This window comes from Paroedura picta, chromosome 3 (assembly GCF_049243985.1).
Source record: "Paroedura picta isolate Pp20150507F chromosome 3, Ppicta_v3.0, whole genome shotgun sequence".
Classification (NCBI taxonomy): Eukaryota; Metazoa; Chordata; class Lepidosauria; order Squamata; family Gekkonidae; genus Paroedura; species Paroedura picta.
Genome location: NC_135371.1, coordinates 105,131,087 through 105,154,328, shown reverse-complemented (window position 1 = coordinate 105,154,328; position 23,242 = coordinate 105,131,087). Strand labels below are relative to the sequence as shown.

At 45.3% G+C, this 23,242-nt stretch overlaps 1 protein-coding gene across 10 annotated transcripts in view; it reads right to left on the bottom strand.

The window, feature by feature from the left end:
- Nucleotides 1–23,242, bottom strand: part of ABLIM3 (actin binding LIM protein family member 3) — a 209,928-nt gene that overhangs the window by 69,067 nt on the left and 117,619 nt on the right. For 9 of the 10 annotated variants that reach the window (XR_013229293.1, XR_013229296.1, XR_013229297.1 and 6 more), the window contains exons 2-4: nucleotides 22,405–22,545; nucleotides 7,949–8,132; nucleotides 1,596–1,708 (exon numbers count right to left, since the gene is read on the bottom strand). Coding sequence is in view for 1 of the 10 variants with exons in the window: in XM_077327078.1 (XP_077183193.1) it covers nucleotides 1,596–1,708; nucleotides 7,949–8,132; nucleotides 22,405–22,545 (438 nt within the window). In the remaining 9 variants the exon portion in view is untranslated. The remainder of the gene's footprint in view (nucleotides 1–1,595; nucleotides 1,709–7,948; nucleotides 8,133–22,404; nucleotides 22,546–23,242) is intronic. The other variant, XR_013229294.1, reaches the window with a different exon arrangement.

The window sequence follows — 23,242 nt, the reverse complement described above, 5'->3', positions numbered from 1 at the left end:
GCTTCATCTAGAAGCCCGAGAGTGATGTCTGTTGCATGAATCTGCTGGGTCACAGCTGCTTGGTTCATGACAGCCATTCAGTCATGTCTGACTCTTGACACATGTCCAACAGCTGTCCAAGATAGCACAGCTGTCATCACAATCCCAGATCTCCCACCACCTCCTTCAGCCATGCAATGTTCTTGCCAGTGTCCATCTTGATAATTGCTTTCTTTATTGAGTTTGATTGCATGATATGGCCAAAGTAAGTGAACCAGAATTTTGTGATTTTGCCTACCAGTGATATATCAGACTTTATGTGCTGTAGCATTTCCTTGTTTGTGACTTGTGCTGTCTCCAGCACCAGAGTTCAAATGAATCTATTCTTTTCTTGTCCAATTTTTTCATCATCCAACTTTCACAGTCATAACCTGCTTAAGTTCACCGAAATCAATAGATACAAGTGCTCTTAACTCCCCATTACACTGTGGACACAGGTTTTTTTGGCAACACCCACCCATATGGCCAGGCACAGACTGTCAAAGGAAGACACTGTTTCGTAACCACAGTGAAGCATTTTGTACCATTCTCCACTCAATAATCAATATGTCTCAATAAACACTAGGGAACAGCAGCATTTGTTGATTCCACTCTGATCTCACACAGCCTACAATGCAACTGCCTCCAGCTGGTTTACGCAACAGATTACAATGTTTGCCAAAAGACCTTTTAAAGGCAAGCCAGCATCCATCTATTCAGCCTCTTGGGCTTGATGGGCAGAGAGTGGTGTGATGTGGCCCATAAAGAGTAGTTTCACCTGCCTTTCTCCTTTGCTGGCTTCCCCTCCAACATCCTTGGGATGTTACTAGGGATGCCAGACCTATCAGTTTTCCCCTCCAGCTCTCCCAAGCCCAGAAGAATGTTGTGGCATCCTAACATCACCCGGAACTGATGTCAGCATATCAGGGTCATTGAGGAACAATGCCCTGTTTTTTGGGGGGAGAAACTTTATGGATTGAAGTAAATTTTACCATACAGTTTTGCCCAAAAGCTAGAGCATCACCTCCTCCCTTTTCAATGTCTCCGACATGCCAGTGTCACTTCTAGGTGATGTCAGCATGTCGGGAAGCTCCCAGAAAGCTCCCCCCATCTCACCAGTTTATAGCCTTAGATAACGGTTTGTAACTTAAAAAAAAAAAAAGATGATTAGCTTCATCCTCTTTTTTTGTACACAGAGCAAATGAAAATAACCTTTAGGCATGTTTAAAACAACCTCAGGATTGCAAATCCAGTACCCTGGGGCCTTGCATATAATTTTGAAATACGCAGTTATGACAACACTATAACCATAATTATTTAAGATGAAAGGATTGGAAGGCAAGAATACAAATAGGTTTCTAAGTTTCACTGACGTATACACTGCTTTCTCTCCTTCTAAGAGTTATAGACAAATATATATTCTTACAAAGATGGTCTCTGATACCACCAAGGTTTTCATAGCACTTCTACCCTGACCTGGGAGAGCAGTATATAAATATAATAAATAAATAAATAAATAAAGTAGCCTTTGATGGGTGTTACAAAAGAGAGAATAAAATGAAACATGTTTGACTTACGACTTGGCCCATGTATTTTGATGGGTTTGTTGCTGATCAGAGAATGGGAACAAGTTTGGCAAACACAGTCCTTGCCACTGAAAGTAACTTTGTCTCCAATAGGGAATGGCTTTCTGAAACAGAGGGAAATCCACAAAAAGAATCAAACAAAGATGAAATGGAGGACTTCAGATATCTGAGGATCTTTTCATTGTCTTGATGAATTATCACAAGGTTTGCTCCAAGGACCTTGTTGCAAAAAGCTGCGGTCATGGCTGGCAGTTATTCCAAGGGCTGCTAATAATAAAACCAGCGGCCAGGCTAAAGTGTGAGATTTTCTAAGGAAAAGTTGATACATCAGTTTTTGTTGTGAAAATGGAAACGGAAGTATTTTCTGGCAATCTGATTGCCCTGGCTACTTTTGTGGACTCTGACACCAGATCTTTTGACTGTTCCCAGATTCTGTTCATGTCTGTATTGGGAACATAATATGTAGGGTTGCCAGCTCTGCACATGGAAATGCTTGGAGATTTTGGGGGTGGATCCAGAGGGAGGTGGGGTTTGGGTAGAATGGCATCGAGTTCACCCTACAAAGCAGCCACTTTCTCCAAGGGAACTTATATCTTGTCACCTGGAGCTCAGTTGCAATAATCAGAGATCTCCAGGCCCCACCTGAAGGGTGGCAACCTGATAATATAGGTTGCATGCTGCAGAGAGTATTATTTGTTCACCATACTTGATTGTGTGAAGGGGTTCTATGCTGGTTCTATTTAAATATATATTTTCTGTAGGCTTATTTTAAACAGTGAATTTTACTGAACATTTTAAATATAAATGGGGGGAAGTTCATTGACTGTTTGGTGCTGTTGCTCTGAGCACCTTCTTTCAGTTTCATCTAGCTCATAAACTGGCCCTTTGTCTGGATTTTGTTGACTGAGTTATGCCAATCCATTCTACTGTAACCACCACATTGGACGATTGTGGAATGCCTCTGAAGACATTTCAGATACTACAATGGTAAGGATTACATCAGCAGGGCATCTCTCTGGGATTAGTCACTTGAAACCCACAACTCCACTAATGCATCTACTGCACTTAGGGCTGTCAGGCCTACTGTTATGGTGAGAGACTTCCCACAAGTAGCCCTCATTCCAAGAACATTTTTTGAAAAGTCAGCATCATCTATGCCACAATGTCACTTCTAGGGAAAAATGGCAAGTGATGTTTGGTAGCTCTAGGAATTACCATAGAGCTTCCAGAGATTCATATCCTGTTTTTCCCCAGAAATGACATCATGGTACAGATGACGCAGCCCCCATGCTGCTGTCCCTGAAGCTCCCACTGGTTGCTAGGCAAGGCCTTGTTAACAGTATGGTTCCAGAACCAATTCAAAGTGCAATTTGAGGCACAAATTGACAGGAAGATATTACTACTGTAGTCATATAAGCATTCTGAGAAAATATGCATAATTGGTCAGGATCTGGTATAATGGTTATCAAATTAGTGACTGATTACAGAATTTGTGACTGGAGTTACATAATTTGACATTTTTTGCACATACATCAATATTTGATACATTATCAAGAAGGCTGATTTTAATTTCAAATTATATTTAACAGATTTGGAGAATATGAGGTTTAATTTAAGTTTTAAAAACCTTAATATTGCAAAGGTTGGCAATGCTGTTGTCTCCAAGCAATCAAAACAGTTATTTGTCAAGAAATTTAAACACTGGAACAAACATGCAGGAACGCACATATATACCCAAAGGCATCCACATAAATTATAAACATATTTTTGAAGACCCCACACAGAGATATGAGAACATGCGCAAACATGTATTCTCTGTGTTCTTAGAGTACCAGGCAATACAAGGGACTGCCAAGAAAACCTGAATTATGAGAAGAAAGGAACATGAATCTATTCTGAAGCTCTTTTTCATATCTATGTGAGATCCAGTGTGATTTGAATGGGTTCAAATACACCCATTCAGCCTAAAACTTTCTGGATAATATTGGGCCAATCCCTCTCAGCGTAACCTGAGAGGCATTTTCACTGTGAGTATGTGTGCCCATGTGCATGCGTTATATAAGAGATGGATGCATATAGCAAAGTTTTAATGCTCAGATGGGTAGGATTTGCTTGCCACATGTGCCACAGTCCAATGTGTGTCAAACAGTAGCTACAGACAGATCAAGGAATTGGCAAAAACGGGGGACAAAGTAAGCATGGGGGTTTATATGGACTTGGGCTCAATGTGTAGGAAACTGGTTCTCAGGACTAAAGCTGTTTGATCAACAAATTTGTGAAATGGAGAGGAACAGTCTACCCATCGTGCCTAGATTATCCTACCTGCCTCTAGCAGCTAGCCCAGATGTTTATATCTCACAGCAAGGATGCCAAGATAGTGATTTGCATTTCATGGGACTTAACTGAAACAGTGCCTGAGAGAAGACACAGATAGGCAAGGGAAGGGGTGGAGTGAAGGAACTCAGCCCCAGCCTGGGAAAGATTGGCATGGCACATGACATCCAATCCAATTCACAACTAAACAGAAATTAAGTAAAAATCTACTTCTCTGATTGGGTAGCCATTTTGGTCAGTAGCTAGGATTCCCAGAACTCTCTGGTCAGATGGTGGGGAATGGGGAGTGGGCTTGCTGGGAGCAGAGAGTCTCACCCAATGTTTCAATAACATTCCTGACTTCCAACATGATCTAGAAATGATGAAAACATTTTGGGAACATCAGGGTGACTCTCTGGTTTGGGAGCAAAAACTCTGTGATAGAATTAGTTTCTACCATTGGGTGAGATTCCATTTTTATTCAGTAATCAGGGGATTACTGGCTAGCTGATTGGCTAGCTGATTGGTAGCAGAGATGTAGTGCGTGGGAGTGGGAGTCCCCCACTGGGGGTCTGGCATCCATATAATGTAGTAGAAGAGCTAGATTAGTGTCCAATAGCAGTAGAGACCAAGAAGATTTTCTGGGTATAATCTTTCAGGGGTATGTTAGATACAAATAGGAATGGAGATCCCTGAGCCCTTATATCCTAGTCAGGACTCACAAATCTCAATTTCTGTCTGTGATGGCATGACATCATCTTGGAAAACCTAGAACTGACATTATGCTTCTCTCCAGATTGCCAGATACCCTATGGTAAACCACAGAGCTTGTCATAGAGTTGCCAGACCTGGAGTGGAAACCGGTAGGAGACCAAACATTGGGTGGCTGTCTGTGATGGACACACATCCCCTCTGAAAAAACCCAGAGGTGACATCATGGTCTCTTCAGCATTCAGCAATTCCAAAAAAGGACTGATTTAGAATAATAGAATCATAGAGTTGGAAGGGTCCATACAGGCCATCTAGTCCAGCCCCCTACTCAATGCAGGATCAGCCTAAAGCATCCAGGATAAGTATCTGTCCAGCCACTGCTTAAAGAATGCCAGTGAAGGGCAACCAATTCCACTGCTGAACAATTCTGACTGTGAATTTCTTTCATGATATTTAGCCGGTATTGTTCTACATGTAGTTTAAGGCCATTGTTGTGGGTCCTATCCTCTGTTGCCAACAGGAACCACTCCCTGCCCTCCTCCATATGACAACCTTTCAAATACTTAAACAGTGCAATCGGGTCCCCTCTCAATCATCTCCTCTCCAGGCTGAACATTCAGGCTGCAGACTGAGTGGAAACAACCTCTTTAATACACTGTTAAATCTTTATCCATTAAACAATAAAGGACTCCATTACCTTTTGTGCATATCTTTAAACAGTTAGACTATCAGGCCAATGATGAGCAGGGGAATCTGCTAGTGAGAGCCAAGGAAGAAAGGCGAGCTCCTCTTGAGCAAGATCCCCTGAGGCAATTTCTAATTCATGTTTAAACAATATAATTTTTATGATTTTTAAATGGTTGCTTCTAAAAATTAGGTTTACACATGTACTCCTTGCGATTAAGTGGTGTTAGTGACATGCCTGAATGTGGACATGATATTCGGCTACAGGAAATAAGGCTAGGTTTCCTGTCACTCACTTTTACCCAGCTCTCATTTTAATGCTTCCAGAAGAAGAAGAAGAAGAGTTGGTTCTTGTATGTCGCTTTTCCCTGCCCAAAGGAGGCTCAAAGCGGCTTACAGTCACCTTCCCTTTCCTCTCCCCACAACAGACACCCTGTGAGGTGGGTGAGGCTGAGAAAGCCCTGATATCACTGCTCGGTCAGAACAGTTTTATCAGTGCCGTGGCGAGCCCAAGGTCACCCAGCTGGCTGCATGTGAAGGAGTGCAGAATCGAACCCGGCATGCCAGATTAGAAGTCCACACTCCTAACCACTACGCCAAACTGGCTCTCTAACAAACTGCCAGTGTTGTGGTTTACCAAAACAACAGACTTGCTCTATAATAATATATTGCTTACAATGGCTTCATGAGAAAGAGAGTGATGTCATGACCCTACTGAGATGGCTGTGACTCTGACTTGGAAGAACGCTTTCTGTTTCAACTTTTTTTTTTTTTTTTGGGGGGGGGGGAGACAGAGGAAGACCTGAGTTCAAACAGATCTGAATTCAGCAGGATCCACAACGGAATAAACAAAGTAAGTGCAGATTCAGCCTAGGTCTCCCAGGACTCCTGGCCAGGAGTAGGAGCCTGGACTCATCCCAGCCCCCACCTCCCTGACCACCCAACAGTACAGGAGCTCATCCTTGGGTGGGGGGGAAGCCCAGGCAGGTCCACCAGCCACAATCCGGCAGACCTGGACATTGACGTTGCCTCGCCCAAGATGCCTCAGCCACAAAAAAAGAAGTGCAGGATGGAAGTCCCTCCGAGGACATGACAGATGATGGCGGCAGAGGTGTGGGCGGCTCATCCTGCTGCCCTGACTTGCCCCGGCTTGGTCAATGGGGAGAAGATGGGTGGGCGTGCTCGCAGCAGTGCAGGCCGCGTCCACCAGACAGGGGCATGCCGGAAAAATGCTGAAGGAGTGGGGCGGGGTTAATTAAGATGTGGTTGGGGTGGGATACAGGGGAGCCTGGGAGAGGGTGGGGAAATAAAAGAGAGAAAGATGAAGAAATGTGAAGAGCAAGGCATTGGAGAAAAAACAGAAGTGACAGTTAGAATGGAGGAGGAATAAAAGGAGTGGAGGAGGGAGAAGAGAGAAAGACCTGGAGACTTGGGGGCGGGGAGGAGAGAAAGGGTTGGAGACTTAGAGAATGGGAAGAAGAAGGGAGAGAGCGACAACAGAGGAAGGATGGGCAGGCAATGGATGAAGAGTGAAGGAAGAGGGGAGAAGAGGAGGCCCAAGGAGGATGAAGACAGGGGAAGACCAGATGAGGGGGCAATCACTGAAAGGGGGACCAACCCTAAGCCCAGACAGTGACGCGGGACAGCACCCCACTCAGATTGGGGCAGTGGGGGCAGAGACAGTAACTCCAGTAGTGGCTTGGAGTCGCCCCCGCCCATTTGGCGGCCCCCAGAGGGAGAGAGAACCGACCCAGACAGTCCAGGGGCAGGGGGATCCCTAACCGACACCCCCCCCCATCCTCCAAAGTGAGGAAAATTAGCATTATAGAAGCACTACAGACATTATTATTTATTTATTGTATGACATGTGTGTTATGTAGCCAGGAGCCTGCGGCTTTGTGTGAACAAGTAAATAAAATCCATTAGAAGTCTGGTTGCCAAAACGGTTGTATCTGAACTGACACGAAAAGGAGCCAAGATGAGGCATGCTGCTTCCAGAGCAGGTGAAGCTGGTGTCCTTCCACCCTATATAAGCCTTGAGTTGGGAAGGGAAGCTTGCCTGTGGCAGGAAATAAGCCTTGAGTTGGGAAGGGAAGCTTGCCTGTAGCAGGAAATTCATAGACAGTTATATGGTGGTGTTGTATTATATCAGTAATTGCCTGCCTCTCCCACTTCAAGCAAGGCTACTCCATTTTTTTCTCAAAATATATTAGTTTAATTTTTATGTAAATTCACAGAACAATGTATAGAATCAGTTTATAGGCACAAAGCAACGTAAAAACTCAGTTTAAAACAAAAGGCACAAATATTATGCTTGGTTTTCTCACTGTTTCTGCGGAATTGGGTCAGGTGCATATATAATACATAGCAGGAAGGGGAAAGTTATAATTTTTCCAGAAGGCATGGATATAGCCTAAGCATGTATATTCGGTACATGGGAATTCCCCTGTGCTCTTGATTCATCCATACCTTGCGACACAAACAATGCACGAAATGGCAAGAATTCATGGCCTAGTGCTGTGGTTCTAGTGTGCCACCATTGCACCTGCCTCCACGGTGTGTTTAACCATCACCTGATGCACATCATTTCCTACTGTCTAACGAATATGCATGTTACCATCACAGTTTCAACTCACCTGCACATGCTGCACACAAAGCATTTGGGGTGATAAGTCCGGCCCAAGGCTGAAATAACCTCCCCGGTGATGAAGTCCTGGCAACTGTCACAGCGGGTGCCATAGAGCTGTTGATAATCATGGGTGCAGATGTATTCTCCATTTTTAAAGAAGAAACCAGACTGAGCTAGGTCACAGCCACACACTGGAGAAGAGAAGGCACAGGAGAGTCAGCATTGTAGCCATCTTTTCCACACAGGCATATCCTTTTGAAGGTCTTCTCTAAGATGGACAGAAAGAATATTCTTTGGTTCATGCAAAGACTTAAGAGTTAGTTAACAGATCAGTAACCTGGGACCACATGTCTGCCACTTCTATTGTTGTTCTGCTGTTTCCCACAGCAAGCAGGGAACAGAGGCAAAGCCTTACATAGATATGGTGTTGAAACTGATTGTGGATCCCTGACCTGTGCACATGTCTGCCAGTCTCACTTGCTCTGTTTGGGGCAGGAAGCCCCAGAGCAGTGCTGGCATCGCAATGGCAAACACGACCACTATAGAAAGTATGAAGGGCTCTTAGGGCCAAATCACACTCTGCTAAGGATTAAGGCTTTATCTGGAGTACTGGCTTTGGGAGGTGCTGCCAACAAGCATTTCAGCCTTTGTCTTGGTGTTGATTCCCCCAGTTGAAATCACCCCAATGAACCTGCTACTAAGTCATACAGGAGGGGGGAAAGACAGCTAAAATACACCCCTGTCTTTTCCCTCGGTATGACTCAGAGCAGCTCTTTACAGTGTTTGCCTGTTACCATGCAGATGGGGGGAACATGCGGTGCATGATCTTCCCAATGCACACAATCACTATTTTGTTTGAAAAGGGCACCATATTTTCAGTCTTGCTCCACACAATGCAGAAAAATCCTTGCATTTCCCCTGGGGAATGTGGATATCAGGAGGATCACACGCAGCACATTTCCCCCATATGCTTGCAGGAACATGACTGAAAAGGGCTTGGGGGATGTTCAGTCTGGGAAACAGCTGAAGCTGTCTTCTCCCCATCACCTGTGACTGGAACACTGATCCAACATTTCCTTCATAACTTCTCAAAAACTTTACCAAAGACACTGGGAAGTCTGATCGTAGGTCTCCCATTAATGTGCAGCTTGTTCCTTAGAAAAGCATGAGGGGGTTGAGTGCCAACTTGCTCTAGGTCTCCAGTTACTATGCCTGGCAGCTTACAAGAGAATTCTTCTGGTGCCATGGCTGCTCTTCTTATCTCTCAAAACATTTTCTAAGGGCTGTCTCACAAGGGTGTTTCTCTGACACACAGACTGTTCCCTGGCCTATCTTCCTATAGGCAAACATATTGTATGAAATGACTCTTCTTGGGATTACCGTAATGGGGGTGGGGGGAGAACAGCAATCACAAAAAGTTTCAATTGGCTGTAAAAGCACATCAGAAGAAGACAAAGCAAAAAAGAAAAAAAAAAGATGGTGCAGTAGGAAAATGTAATTTATTCAATTTGACAATGCCTGGCAACACTATTTCACAGATCTTCTGGATGAAGTATAGGCAAAATGAGTAGAGATTACCAAGCAGAATAAATTATATCTTTGTTTCATCTGGCAGATCCCTAATAATGGTTACTGACTTTCCTTCTAGTGTGGTTTATGTGTTTTTACATGAATGTTATATTTAACTGTATTTTAATTGTTTCAAGGTTTCCATATTTGTTATGTGTGCTTCCTGTGCAAAGGTTCTAAATAAATACATAAATGTTTCTTCACTGCACCAATTTTTGTTTTGTCTTGTTATTTTTTCCTGTCCTGTTCATTGGTACAGTCCATTTTTGCACTCCTGTACAGGTGTACTAAGAGCCTCTTGTGGCGCAGAGTGGTAAGGCAGCAGAAATGTTGTCTGAAAGCTCTGCCCATGAGGCTGGGGGTTCGATCCCAGCAGCCGGCTCAGGGTTGACTCAGCCTTCCATCCTTCCGAGGTCGGTAAAATGAGTACCCAGCTTGCTGGGGGGTAAACGGTAATGACTGGGGAAGGCACTGGCAAACCACCCCGTATTGAGTCTGCCATGAAAACACTAGAGGGCGTCACCCCAAGGGTCAGAGATGACTCGGTGCTTGCACAGGGGATACCTTTACCTTTACCTTTACAGGTGTACTGGCTGCTTTACACTTTCATTTCTTTGAACACTTTAGAGCACAACCCATACACAGCTGCATAGGGAGTCCTCAGTTCAGGAATGTGGCATGCACTTTGTCTATGAGAACAGATGAAAGGGCTTTTTCTTGACCACTGGTAACTTTTTGGATGCATGATTTCAGCAGGAAAATCCTTAAAATGTTTTTGTTTGCATGATAATTTGAAATTAATAATTAATATTATCACTTACACTATAGGTTTTGCCACTGATGAAAATAAAATTAAAAACAGGATTGAGTGCTTATCCGGAACCTCTTTTGGCATTAAAAAAAAAATCTTTTGGCAAAAATATTTTTGGGAATTATTGACATTATTTGACTATACCATATTTCATAAGGGTGTGAATGTTTGAAATTCTATACCATTGTAAAAATAACACAAATTATTTTGAGTAAAAGAAATTATTAACAAAGCCGATTTTTCATCTTCTTTGCTGGATGCATAATATCAGCAGAAAAGTCCTCTAAAAAACACAACTGGACAGTCCAGCACTTCCCACAAGATGTCACTGTTGGGTTACTGGCAAGTTCCAGCATGCCATATTTGTAGAAGACGGCTCTGCTAAGGGAAGGTTTGGCTACTGCTTAGGGGAATTGTTTGTGACTCTTGATGCATAACGGCAATGGACTGCACCCTCTTTGACTGAGCATTAGCAGACTGTGCAAAACAGCCTGGCAAAGGAAGTATAACCCTTGTTCAAGAAGCAACAGGCCCATGGCATCTATCCCCCTTTCCAGAATGATGCTGATGCATCAGGCTACTATCAGTGGCTGCAGCACCATTGGAAAGAACAGAAAACATATACAGCTGTATTCCTTTCCTGCTGAGATATCTGTGTCTGAATACACCAGTGAGACAATTGAGAGAAACGTGCAATGAGAGGGATAATCAGCTGACACACCTGTGTCACATGGTTATGGAAAGTGTGAATGGCAGCTTTCAGAATGGCCTACATTTTTGTAAAGCAGCCATGTTGGCCTCCCAGAGTGTCCTGTGATTCAGTCAGATGGTCACCTAATCTACAAGACAGGAGACTCCCATCTGCTAGACAAATGACTTCCAGAACCATCATGTTTATACACTAGACGTGCAGTTGGGACCCAGGCAAGATACATAAATAAGGGCTGTCTTGAGACCAAGATGAGCAGGAGTTCTAGCCCTGGCTTTGCTAGGCATAAACTTTCAAGCCAGAGAGATAGCAGAGAATTGACTGGGCTCCTGTTCTGAGGTCCCTTTTTTGCATGGTTAACAAGAGGGCAAGCCTAGAACAGAGGAAATGTTCATGAGCAAACAAACATAACCATTTTACATAAACAGCATGTGGTCCTGACTAATAATGGTCAGCTATCTGTGGGACGATGAGTGTAGGAATGAGAGATATGGGAGATTTATAATACGATCTTAGAAAGAGTTAGGGGCTCATAAGTCCACTGATTTAAACAGGCATGCCTATACCTGCATTGGAAACTGGATTAAGCTGTAATGAGGAAAATATGGCTGACATAGGGTTGCCAGCTGTGGGTTGAAAATACCTGGAGACTTTGGGGGTGGAGCTGGGAGTGGGCAGGATTTGGGGTGGGAAGGGACCTCAGTGGAGTCTAATTATGGAGCTCACTTTCCCAAAGCAGTCATTTTCTCCAGGGGAACTGATCACCATCTTCTGGAAATGAGCTATAATTACAGGGCATCCCCATGTCCCATCTGGGGATTGGCATCCCTAGGCTGAAAACAAATTGCCTGTGCAATCAGATGTAGGGTGGAGCACAGCGAAGATGGGGTTGGATATGGCAGGAACTATCGGGGCAAGATAAGGAACAAGGATTTCCCTTTGGAAGTACATGGAATACTCTGCCTGTTCTGCATTCCTTTTGAAGCCAGAGACAGTTTGGCCTCTTTGTCTGCCAAAATTGTCTACACAAAACCCCAGGAGGCTGGAGACACTGTCTTCTCATGGGGCCCTGAAAGCCAACATGGTAAGTAAAATCTGGCAGGTGAACATGAGAGAGTACAGGCCTGCTAAGCTGTTTGCATGAGGGCGCTTGTAGGAACAGTGTTTTGCATTGAGTTGCCTGGTACAGCCCAAGGATCTGATACTTGGGTATCAAAGACGTACCAGGAGATTGTGCACTATCATATCTAATACTCATTCCAACTCTGTTCCTCTGCTTCATAAGTGGGTGTCAAGAAGCCCCCTCCCTCTCTTGGGCACAGTTTTCAGAGACCACCCAGCTACCCAACTCCTCCTTAGCTGCCTGAACCCTTTTCAAATAGCAGGGCCTTGGTAGCCCAACCCTGGCTCCAAACTAGGGAGTGGCTCTGCCTGGGAGCTTCAAGGAAGGGCGGAGACTGTGCCCACTCATTGAGGGAAACAAAGCCCAGCTGGCCACGGCCCATATGGCTGCATTCTCCTCAACCTCCCTTTTTCCACTGGGACTTCATGCCTACAAAGGGTGGGACCAAGCACAATAGGCAGCTCCACATTCCCTTGAGCATCATGTCTCCTCAATGGGCCCAGCTGTGGTGACAACAAAAAACTGCTAGAATGGCCAGCAGGCCTGGGCCCTCAATTCAGGCCCTCAATTCAGGGCAGAACAACACCCTCCTGTCATGAGGTACAGAGGACAGTCTGTCACTCTCATGGTAAGTTTGGGGATGTTGAGGTGACCTCTGGACATAATATTAAAGTCAGCATTCAGTAACATAGGTTATGATCTGGACATCCTGATTATGTGGATAATTAATGCATGTGCCCTGAATCAGAGTGACCTTGACATTTGCAGACCACCTATTTGGGCTATAATGTCTGTGCTGGGCAATCCACATGGACTAGAAGGTAACTCAGCCTAAGTGTATCTGCTCCTCTCCCATCAAGACAGTAATGTTATGTCCCATACCTCTTCAGCTTGGTGTAGTGGTTAGGAGCAACAACTTCTAATCTGGCGAGCCAGGTTTAATTCCCCACTCCTTCACAAGCAGCCAGCTGGGTGACCTGGGGCTCACCTCAGCAGTGATAAAGCTATTCTGACTGAGCAGTGATATCAGGGCTCTCTCAGTCTCACCTACCTCAAAGGGTGTCTGTTGTGGGGAGAAGAAAGGGAAGGGGATTGTAAGATGCTTTGAGACTTCTTCTGGTAGAGAAAACCAGCATATAAGAACCAACTCCTCTTCTTCAATGAAATATTTCCTATTTCACTTCCTTGTTTTATTCTACTTATACTAGTATCAAAGCCCATTTCAAAAATGGGCTTTGAAAGGGACGGCAGGCAAGGTGGGCATGAGAGGGTGGCTGCGGCTCCCTTTGGCCCACAAGGCGGGCTATAGGGAGTGGAAAGCCCCCCCCCCCACTGGCGGCGACAGAGCTTTGCGGCTCGCAGGGAGGCTGCAAACTCCCCCCCCCTGGCCTCTCCCAGCAGGAGCTTACCTGTGGGCCGCAAAGCCCTGTCTGTCTCCTTGTGGGCGACAATGGAGGCCGCAGCTACAAGGCTTCTAGCAGGAAAGGAGGGAGGGCGTGAGCTGGAGGGGGAGGGCCAATCAGGGTGGACCTAGACGGACAGGGCCCTGGACAGTCTCCTCCCAGGAGGCTGTTTCCCAAATATATAAGGGAGTGAAATAGTGTTAAGTAGTGATCCCCAACCTGTGGGCCGCAGCCCACATGTGGTCCATCAACTAACTGGAGGTGGGCCGCCAAGGACGCCTTCTCCCCACCCCTGGCCCTTTACTTCATCCACGATCCGGCAGGCGCACATGGGACGATCTCGTTGCAGAGAAACAAGCTCAGGGTTCCCATTGATTTGTCATTGTCATGAGTTAAAATTTCCATGAAAATAAAATGTTCATTGTTTGGTGTGTCTGTATCTTATTTTGAAGGGATATTTAAACATTACCATAGCGACCAGAGAGCATTAGGGCAGTGGGACTCAGTAAAATTGTCAAGCGTTGAGTGGTCCCCAGTGATAAAAAGGTTGGGGACCACTGGTGTTAAGGATATCCTGCCATCCATGGTAAGCCGTATTGTGGTGGGTTACATAATAAGTCCACATAAAAACAATCCCTGTTAAAGCCCCATTAAAACCATCAACATACAATTTACAAAAACTTTGCGGTAACGGGCACCATCTCTCCCAACTGATATGGCTACTCGGTGTGCCAGGGAGATACTTAAGCTAACTACCACCAGCCAAGGATCTAAAAAACATGGTGGCAGCATATTCCGGGGGGCGGGGGCATACGATCTTCCAGGCTGTGGCCTTAACCATATACCTGGCGAAAGAGCTCCATTTTACAGGCCCTTCAAAATGCTGAAAGCTCCCACAGGGCCCTCAGCTTTTCTGGGAGCTCATTCCACCAAGCTGGGGCCAGAACTGAAAAGGCCCCAGCCCTGGTCAAGGCCAGGCAAGCTTCCCTGGTGCCAGGAATGACCAATAAGTTGGCATCTGCAGAGCATAAGGCCCTGCAGGGGTCACAGGGCGACAGGCAGTCCAGATATGTGAGTCCCAGACCATGAAGGGCCTTAAAGGTCAAAACGAGAACCTTGAACTTGATCTGGGCCACAATTGGCAACCAATGCAGCTGCCTCAGCACAGGCTGGATATGGGCCCTCCAAGGTGTTCCTGTGAGGACTCTGGCCACTACATTTTGAACCAGCTGTAATTTCCAGGTCAGAGACAAATGTAGGCCTGCGTAGAATGAGTTACAGAAATCAATTCTGGAGGTGACCGTTGCATGGCCAGGTGTTTTGGGGAGAAGTAGGGTGCTAGTAGCCTCGCCTGGTGAAGATGGTAAAATGCCCGGCAGGCTACCATCATGACCTGTGCCTCCACGGGCAGTGAGACATTCAGGATCACTCCCAAGTTCCTGGCCTGGGATTTGGTGGTTACAACCCTGCCAGAACAGGTAAACACACGTCCTGTCCTGCCCCCTTCCTCCCCAGCCATAGCACCTCCATCTTAGAGGAGCTGAGTTTCAGGAGACTCTGCTTGAGCCATCCAGCTATGGTTTCCAAACATGTGGGGAGTCTGGACAGCTTTCCATCAGGAGATAGAGCAGGGTATCATTAGCAACCCAACCCAAAGTTCTGGACCAGCTGCACCAGAAGCTGTTAAAAATGTTAAACAAGATAGAGGATAGCACTGCGGGACCCCACATGGGAGTCGACAGGGCTGTGACAGCTCTTCTCCCACTGCTACCCTCTGGGTCCAGTTCTGCAGGAAGGAGCACAGACAACAAAGACCTGTGCCCTGTATTTCCACCGCAGCCAGGCAGTGGACCAATAACTCATGGTCAACCATATCAAAGGCAGCCGACAGATCTAACATAACGAAGATGGCTGAACCGCCCCGATCTAGCTGGCGCCTGAGATTATCTGACAGGGCGATCACCACAATCTCCATCCTGTGGCCAGGCTGCCTATCCTCAACCAGTGCTGCCAACGAGTCACCAGGAGGCATCAGGTCCTTCAGTGCATTCTGGAATCCAATGAGATCCATAAGTGTCCACGGTTGGGCAAAAATATGCCCGTCACTCAAAGGGGAAGTGGTGGCATCCTGAGTCAGGTCCACAGGGCATAGTGGTCTGATGATGGAATGGTTGATGCTGCTTCCAGATCCACCTCTATCTCAGTGCTGAAGATCAGATCAAGGGTGTGACTGGCTTGATGGGTGGGCCCGGCAACAATTTGCAAGAGCCCCAGTGTCATCATGGTTGACACCAGGTCCAAGCTATTACCTGGAGATGATGCATCCACATGGACATTGAAGTTGCCCAGGACTATAAGCCTGGGAAACCTCAACCTCCAGGCAGCCAACGCCTCCAGCAGGTTCAGCAGGGCATCTGGCAGGGCATTGGGCGGGCGGTGCACCAGCCAGATGGCCAAGCTCCCGACCGAGTCCCAACCAAAACCGGTGCACTCCACTCCAGAGACTGTAGGCACTGGGAAAGGTACACATTTTAGTACACATTTTAGTCATAAAAGAAGAATACCTGTTCTTCAGAAAAGGAACAAGATAATCACTGGTCAGTGTACAAAGCCAGATTTCCTTAGAAGCCATTTACTTCATGGGCTCCACATGCATCTGTTCAAAGTTTTACTCTTAGCCACAGGAAACCTTCAGCTTTCTTGCTTCACAGCCATCTGGGAATCAAAAATCCATTCTTTCTTTCCCTGGCCTCTTGCTGATCTTGGCATCATCTATGACTGAACTGCAAGCAATTATACTTTGCAACTTTGCTCTTGCTCCTAATCAGAGATTAGCTTCTTTCCCATGGTCTTCAATATTCAAGAAATGTGCACATGCTTGGTCATTGTTGTTTGCAGAGGAATAAGTACATTAGCTGGGTTTGTGTCACAGTCAAAATGATTACTTAGATTAAGCTAGAACAGATATTTCTGTACAGAAAGCTAGTACAGATCTTTCTGTGCTACATCAATAAGCAGTTGTCAGGCTCACACTTCCCAAAACGAAGGAGTCTATACCCAGGGAACACCGTATTGCTTGGTTCCTTTCCTTAAAGGAAAAGCCTCCATTCCATGACACACTGCTTTTGCATATGAAAAGGAAGACATGCATAAGTACCCAAGAACTACTAATATGAATCTGAACTGCTCCAATCCAAATAATCCCCAGTTGCTTTTAAGTTAAATTAAAGACATGAAGTGATCTGAGAAATGTGATACTTGCTGATATCTTGTTTAGAGAGATCTCATCATAGATCTCTTTGTAGTCATGTCTTATCTTGTCTGGAGCTCTCTTCATTTTGTGGGGGGAGTAAGCATTTGCTCCTGACACATCTGCTTGTAGCCTAAGCAACATAGTTCTCTTCTGAAGATGTGCTTTCTTTTTGAAGGAGGCAAGATGTAGCGTAGCCAATAAGTTTTGCTACCTATCATGGGGGCAAGAGGGTGTAGCCTTGGCTTGCATTCCTTTCTTCCTCATTCTGCAGCACCTGCATTAAGATAATAGAAATAGGCACACAGGCATAGTACCGACCCAGTGCACAGCATGCAAGCAAATAGGATCCACTTCTGCTTATATCAGTGGTTCTTAACCTTCCTAATGCCACAAACCTTTAATACAGTTCCTCATGTTATGGTGACCCCATATGGTCTGAGTGAGAATTGTGACTGGCCCAAGGTCACCTAGCTAGATACATGTGGAGGAATGAGGCATTGTCAGCACAAGGTCTTTTCCATATTTTTCCAGAAATGACCAATTTTCATTAATTATAAATCTCATATATATAAGATAGCAGATTTGGTTGGTTTTCTACTAGTTAATATCTGGGTGTACATATCAGTTCAAGTAAGATAAATATGCCAGATTGCAGCATGGACTAAATTACCACACAGTTAAGGCTATCAGGATGCTGCCATAGGAAAGGAATGCTGAATTTCTGGCTGCGCAAGCACAAGGGAGAAGGAGAAGCACCGTACAATCAAGTCAGGTTGATGTTTTCAGTAGAAGGCATGGGTGGAGCTTCTTAATACAGAGAGAAGGTTTTCAGAGAGGCTTGCTGAACAGAGGAAAGGAGCCATTCCACCTGCAGCACACAGCAGGTGCAAACACATCTATGCTTGTACTTTTAGGCTGAGGTGCCACTAGAGGTGCTAAGAAGGGGGATGAAGTTCTTGTAATAAGAACTTTCAGGCTCCAAAATGCAGTAGTATATCACATGAAGTATTTACAGGAGCCATTATCAGAGGAAGAGAGAGACTATAACTGTTTCTGCCTCACCACCTCCTAGTGAGAGTTCCTCAAGGGTCTCTTGGTAACACACTGAAGTACAACTCATCCACTGACAATATCGCCACAGGGGCCAAGGACACAATCTTTCTCAAGGTTTGACCAATTAAGCATCCTTGTTCCTTTGACTATCTGAATTTTTTGCAAGTCTGAACTAGGACTTTTTAATGCGATCTTTCAGTCAGTCTGCTTTTGCTTTTTATCTTTTTAAAAATCCACACATTAAGGTTTTAATTTTCATAGAGTCCATCACATATTCGTAGCCAAGATTCTTTTGACCGCTATGGTAACATCTTCATTTCTTGCCAACTCACTTCCACTATTCCCTTTCCACTGACTTCCACTATTCCCTTTCCCAGCAGTCCCAGGCAAGTCCATTTCCTCTGATCACATGCAGAACAGGCTTCTTATCTGGGAGCTGTGTCCCATCACCCTTGATTTTCTAGGCCTTTTGTCATCTGTTCACTACCACATATGCTCCTTGGCATGCTCTCAGCTCAGCCATGTCTCAGAGCTAATGGAAAGTTGTGAATGACTTGATCCTTGCCATGCTGATGGAAGGGGAGGAGCAAAGATGAGATGCTGTAAAAGCTAATGGCCTGGAATAGATGTGAAAAGGGCTCCCTAATACATTTATTGAAACAGCAGCTCTTATGGAAAGGTACTAACCAGATCTATAAATTGTGCTGTGTGAATTACTAAAGCTTGGTAAATATGTCGTGTTAATTTCTAACCCCATTGAGCAGTAAGCGAGACATTCGTATCATATCCACCACTTCACTGTGCCTATGTCTGACACCATACTACCCAGAACAAAATTTGAGTCCAGGGGCACCTTTAAGACCAACAAGGTTGTATTCAAGATATGAGCTTTCATGTGCATGCACTCTTCCTCAGACAATTGTTCTGCGCATACAAAAACTCATACCTTGAATAAAACTTTGTTGGCCTTAAAAATGCCACAGGACTCAAATTTTGTTCTGCTGCTTCAGACCAACATGGCTACCTACATGAACCATACTACACAGTATGCAATACAACCCGACATTCAGTGTTACCATTGAAATACAACACCATTTCTTCCCTCTGGTCTCCCTGCCTTATAGAGTGCATCTATACTACAAATACACTTAATTGTCATGAACTCCACCAAAGAATACTGGGGATTACAATTTGGTGGAAGGGTAGATAATTTTGATGAAGAGCCCTAGATAAAAGATCTAAAAAAACGTACGGCCAAGAGGAAAAGGAAAAAAAAGCATAAATGTGGATTTGAAATTTGTGCCCTTCTGAGTTGTGCTTCTAACATGACCTGGATAATCCTGTCCAGCCTGATCTCATCAGATCTCAAAAACTAAGCAGGGTTGAACCTGACTAATATTTGGATGGGAGACGACCAAGGAAGTCCAAGGCCGCTATGCAAAGAAAGAACGTCTCTTGCTCTGGAAACCCCATGAATGGTCACCATAAGTTGGCTGCAACTTGGCGGCTCTTTCCAAGTTATGCTTCTGCTTTACTATATACATCATTTAGGCCATATCCACTGTATTATTTGGCATATTTATGACTATTAAATATATAAAATGCCTTAAAATCAATTGTGTTTATTTACTTCATTTATATCTAACCTCTCCCCCCCAAAGCAGCTTGCATCATTCTCCTCTCCTCCATTTTAACCTCAGAACAACCCTGTAAGGTAGGCTTACCTGAGCGTGTTTCACTGGTCCAAAGGGACCCAGCAAGTTAGCACAGGAGAATAGGGATATGAACCTGGTTCTTCCAGATCCCAGTCTGACATGACACCACTCTGGCTGCCATAAGAACAACTCTGCTGGTCCAAACCATCTACTGCAGCATCCTATTAGCGGCAAACTAGTTGCCCTTCTGACCAACAGCAGAGCATAGAGGCCCAGGGTTTGCTCTGATGCCTCCTAGCACTGGTATTCAGTAGCTTACTGCCTCCCTTTAGTCTCTATGGCTAGTAGCCATTGACAGATTATGCACGGGGCGAAATGCCTGGGCTGGCAGCGACAGAGCTGCAGGGCTAATCCCTGATGAAGCCTGACATTGCCACCATCCTGGCCACCGCTCAACCCTGGCCCGACTCAGGCCCTCGGATGGTCCGTCGTGGCTGCAACATACTCAGTACTAGAGAACCACAAACTGTTGCATCCTAGGCTACCTTAGCACATGTTTCTGAATTTTTGTCATCATAGGTATGTGTGTTGGGGGGGGGGAATAAAATAGAAAATACAAACTTTACAGCAAATGTATGACTGGGACAGTCATACAGTTGAAACCATATGTTTAGATATCATGATAAATATGGAACACCGAACACAAGGATGTCTTCAATTCTGACCCAGCATATATCGTTTGTTTGTTTTGCCATCACACCACAGCCGACTTACTATGGCTAGAAGATACACAATTGTCATCACATAGCTTTTCAACTTTTTACCTCTAATGAATACTTTCCACATTCACTTTTGTTTGTCTGTCTGCCATAGTGTTCAGGGACATGTTCTGGGTTCATAGTTCACACAGTGAAAAGGCTGGGTCTCACCACTGCTCTTTGTGAGTAAAGAACATACTATAGAACAGTGGTCCCCAACCTTTTTATCACCGGAGACCGGTCAATGCTTGACGATTTTACTGAGGTCCGGGGGGGGGGGAGTCTTTTGCTGAGGGACGTTGCCACCGCTGCCTGAGCCCCTGCTCCACTTGCTTTCCTGCTGGTGCCCCTGACTTCCCGCCGCCTGCTAGGGGGCACTGCCAGCAGCAGCTGCACAGTGCCATGCCGAGGGAGAGCCCCAGCCTTGGTGGCCACCGGAGAGCACCAAAGGTCAGCCAGTGGCAGAGTGGCAGGGCGGCCCCCGAGGCAGCAGCCGGGGAGGAGGACAAGGAGGAGCCGCAGCCCGGTACCGACTGATCCACGGACCGGGGGTTGGGGACCGCTGCTATAGAATACCCATCATTCTCTGCCAATGGCAGAAGATGAGTAGCAGGAAGCCAGCTGTCTGTTAGCTGTTCTTTCCATTGTAGAACTCCTGATAAGCTTCCAAAGCATCAAGAACTTCTTGGGAAACAGTTCCAAAACCTTACCATATTTGGCACTACTTGATGGATGATAAGTGATAGTGGTTAACATTAAATGGTATTTGATTGTTGATATATAATGGTATTCAGAGCTTGACAGTTGACAGCTCACTAGATTTCATATCCTGAAGCATGCCAGAAGTGAAACAAATAAGAGATGCTATTTGCATTCAAGGCAAAATGATGAAAGTCCAGTTTCTAATTCTGTTCACAAATTCTGAAGTTTGAATGGGGTGGGGAGCTGATGATTTGCAGATATCCTTTTCAAATTTAGCCCTAAACAAATGTATGGCAATTAGGACAGGAGATATCATGGAAGAACCCCACTGACCTGCAAGACCCGTTTTAGCCCCCTGAAGTAACCAGTAGTCTTCCTGAGTCTCTGCCTGGCGATGTGACAGTTTCCCAAATCTTCTGACATTCAGAGAGGTTTTCTCATACTTCTTCAGTCCACCACCACCGGCAGGTCAGTTTTTAAAATCCTCAGTAAGAGGGCCTCCCCTTCTAGCTTCACCTCTACATTGCTGTTTAAAGGCTGTGGTTAGTGCCCGCATCTTCCACTACCCAATGACTTGTTACCAGAGGGATGGGTTACCACACTCACACTACTGGGGAAACAGCAATCTAGCTACCAGCCACCTCCCTTTCTCTGGTGCCCATTTTAAGCAGTGTATTCAGAAGGTGGAGGTCTATGTGATATCAGCACTGAAAAATGGATACATGACAGAGGAGTAAACAGGATGGGTGTTACTGGGGAGCTATTAATTTCCCCCTTTAAGTCTTCTGCCAACAGGAAAATCGATATTTTAAAACCACGTGTGGAGGTTTCACCACAGGAGGCAAGGACAGATAGCTTAGAAACACTGGCATTTTGCCATTTACCTCCTTACCATGTTTACTAAATTGACATACTTCATTCATATACCCTGTACCAGTGATGTAGGCCTGTTAGAAGATAAGGCTGCCTCCTCGCAGTGATGATTCTCCCAGGGGCATACCTAGTCTATTTGGTGAGTGGCTGGGGCTTGGTGACACAGGGGTGGGGCAGGGCACAGTTACATGGGGATACGGGAGGGAGTGTGGGTGGGAACACCACTGCTGTGTCAAAATTACTGCTGAACCCTCCCACTCCCCCCAGCTCTGGGTTCTGCTTTGCGGCAGCTTCTCAGTGGCTTATTGAGGACCAGCACCTGGTGGGAGGGAGGAAGTTGGGTGAGCACTAGCAGGTACTGCCCCTTAGCTCACCCTGTGTGTTCCCTCTGCGGGTCTGCCCCACACATCTACATCAGCCACTGAGAGACCTGAGGCAGAGCTGCACTACTGGAATCTTCAGGCAGCTCTTGTTGTGAGCCTTTGGGGAATGCTTTGTTTTACTGTCGCAACTTCTGAGCAAAACAATTATATAGATCCCCACCAAACACTTACCTTGGCAGGTGAAGCATCTGATGTGGAAGTGATTGCTTTGAACACGCACCACCTCGCCTTTACAAGTATCTCCACAGCGATAGCACTGGATGATGGTGGAACGGCCCCCAGAGTTGTATGGATTTTGTTGAAAAGGAACTGCTGGCAGAAAGGAGAGGTAATGCTGATGAGCATGATAGACAAAGGGTATGAACAACTCATCAGTGCTAGAATCTACTAGCGGTATTTCTTCTTTATGGAGATATGCCACTGACTAGGGTCCTGACCGGAGGTAAGAGAGGTCCTGTGCCCAGGAGTGCAGAGGACAAAGGAATAGCAGACATAGCATTTCACATCCAATTCACATTCGGGCCTGCATGTCTCTTGGAGTGGACAATACAAAGACAATGCCAAAGATTTCTAGTGAGGGAGAGGAAATGATTACAGAACCATAGGTGATGACAGAACATATGCCGTACATTTAAAATGATCCCATGTTCACAATTGTAACAGTGTTGGACAGTCCTGAGTAAGGATGACCCATAGTCTGACTTGACGTAAGACAGTTTTACGTATTAAAATTTATTTATTTATAATTATATTTGTGTTCTGTCCTTCCCTTGGTGACTCAGGGAAGATAACATCAGTGTTCAAATACATATAAATTAAACATATCATTAATTAAACATTTCAAACAAAAATATGTTACACTTAGGTTTTTTAAATCATGCAAAAGCTGCCTCCTCTCCCAAAATTAAAACTTACTGGGTGGCGTGGTGGTGGTATCAGTTCTTAGAGAATTTAGGTGGCTATTAGGTACCATATTTCATGATGTTATTTCTGGGCCTCAACAGTAGAC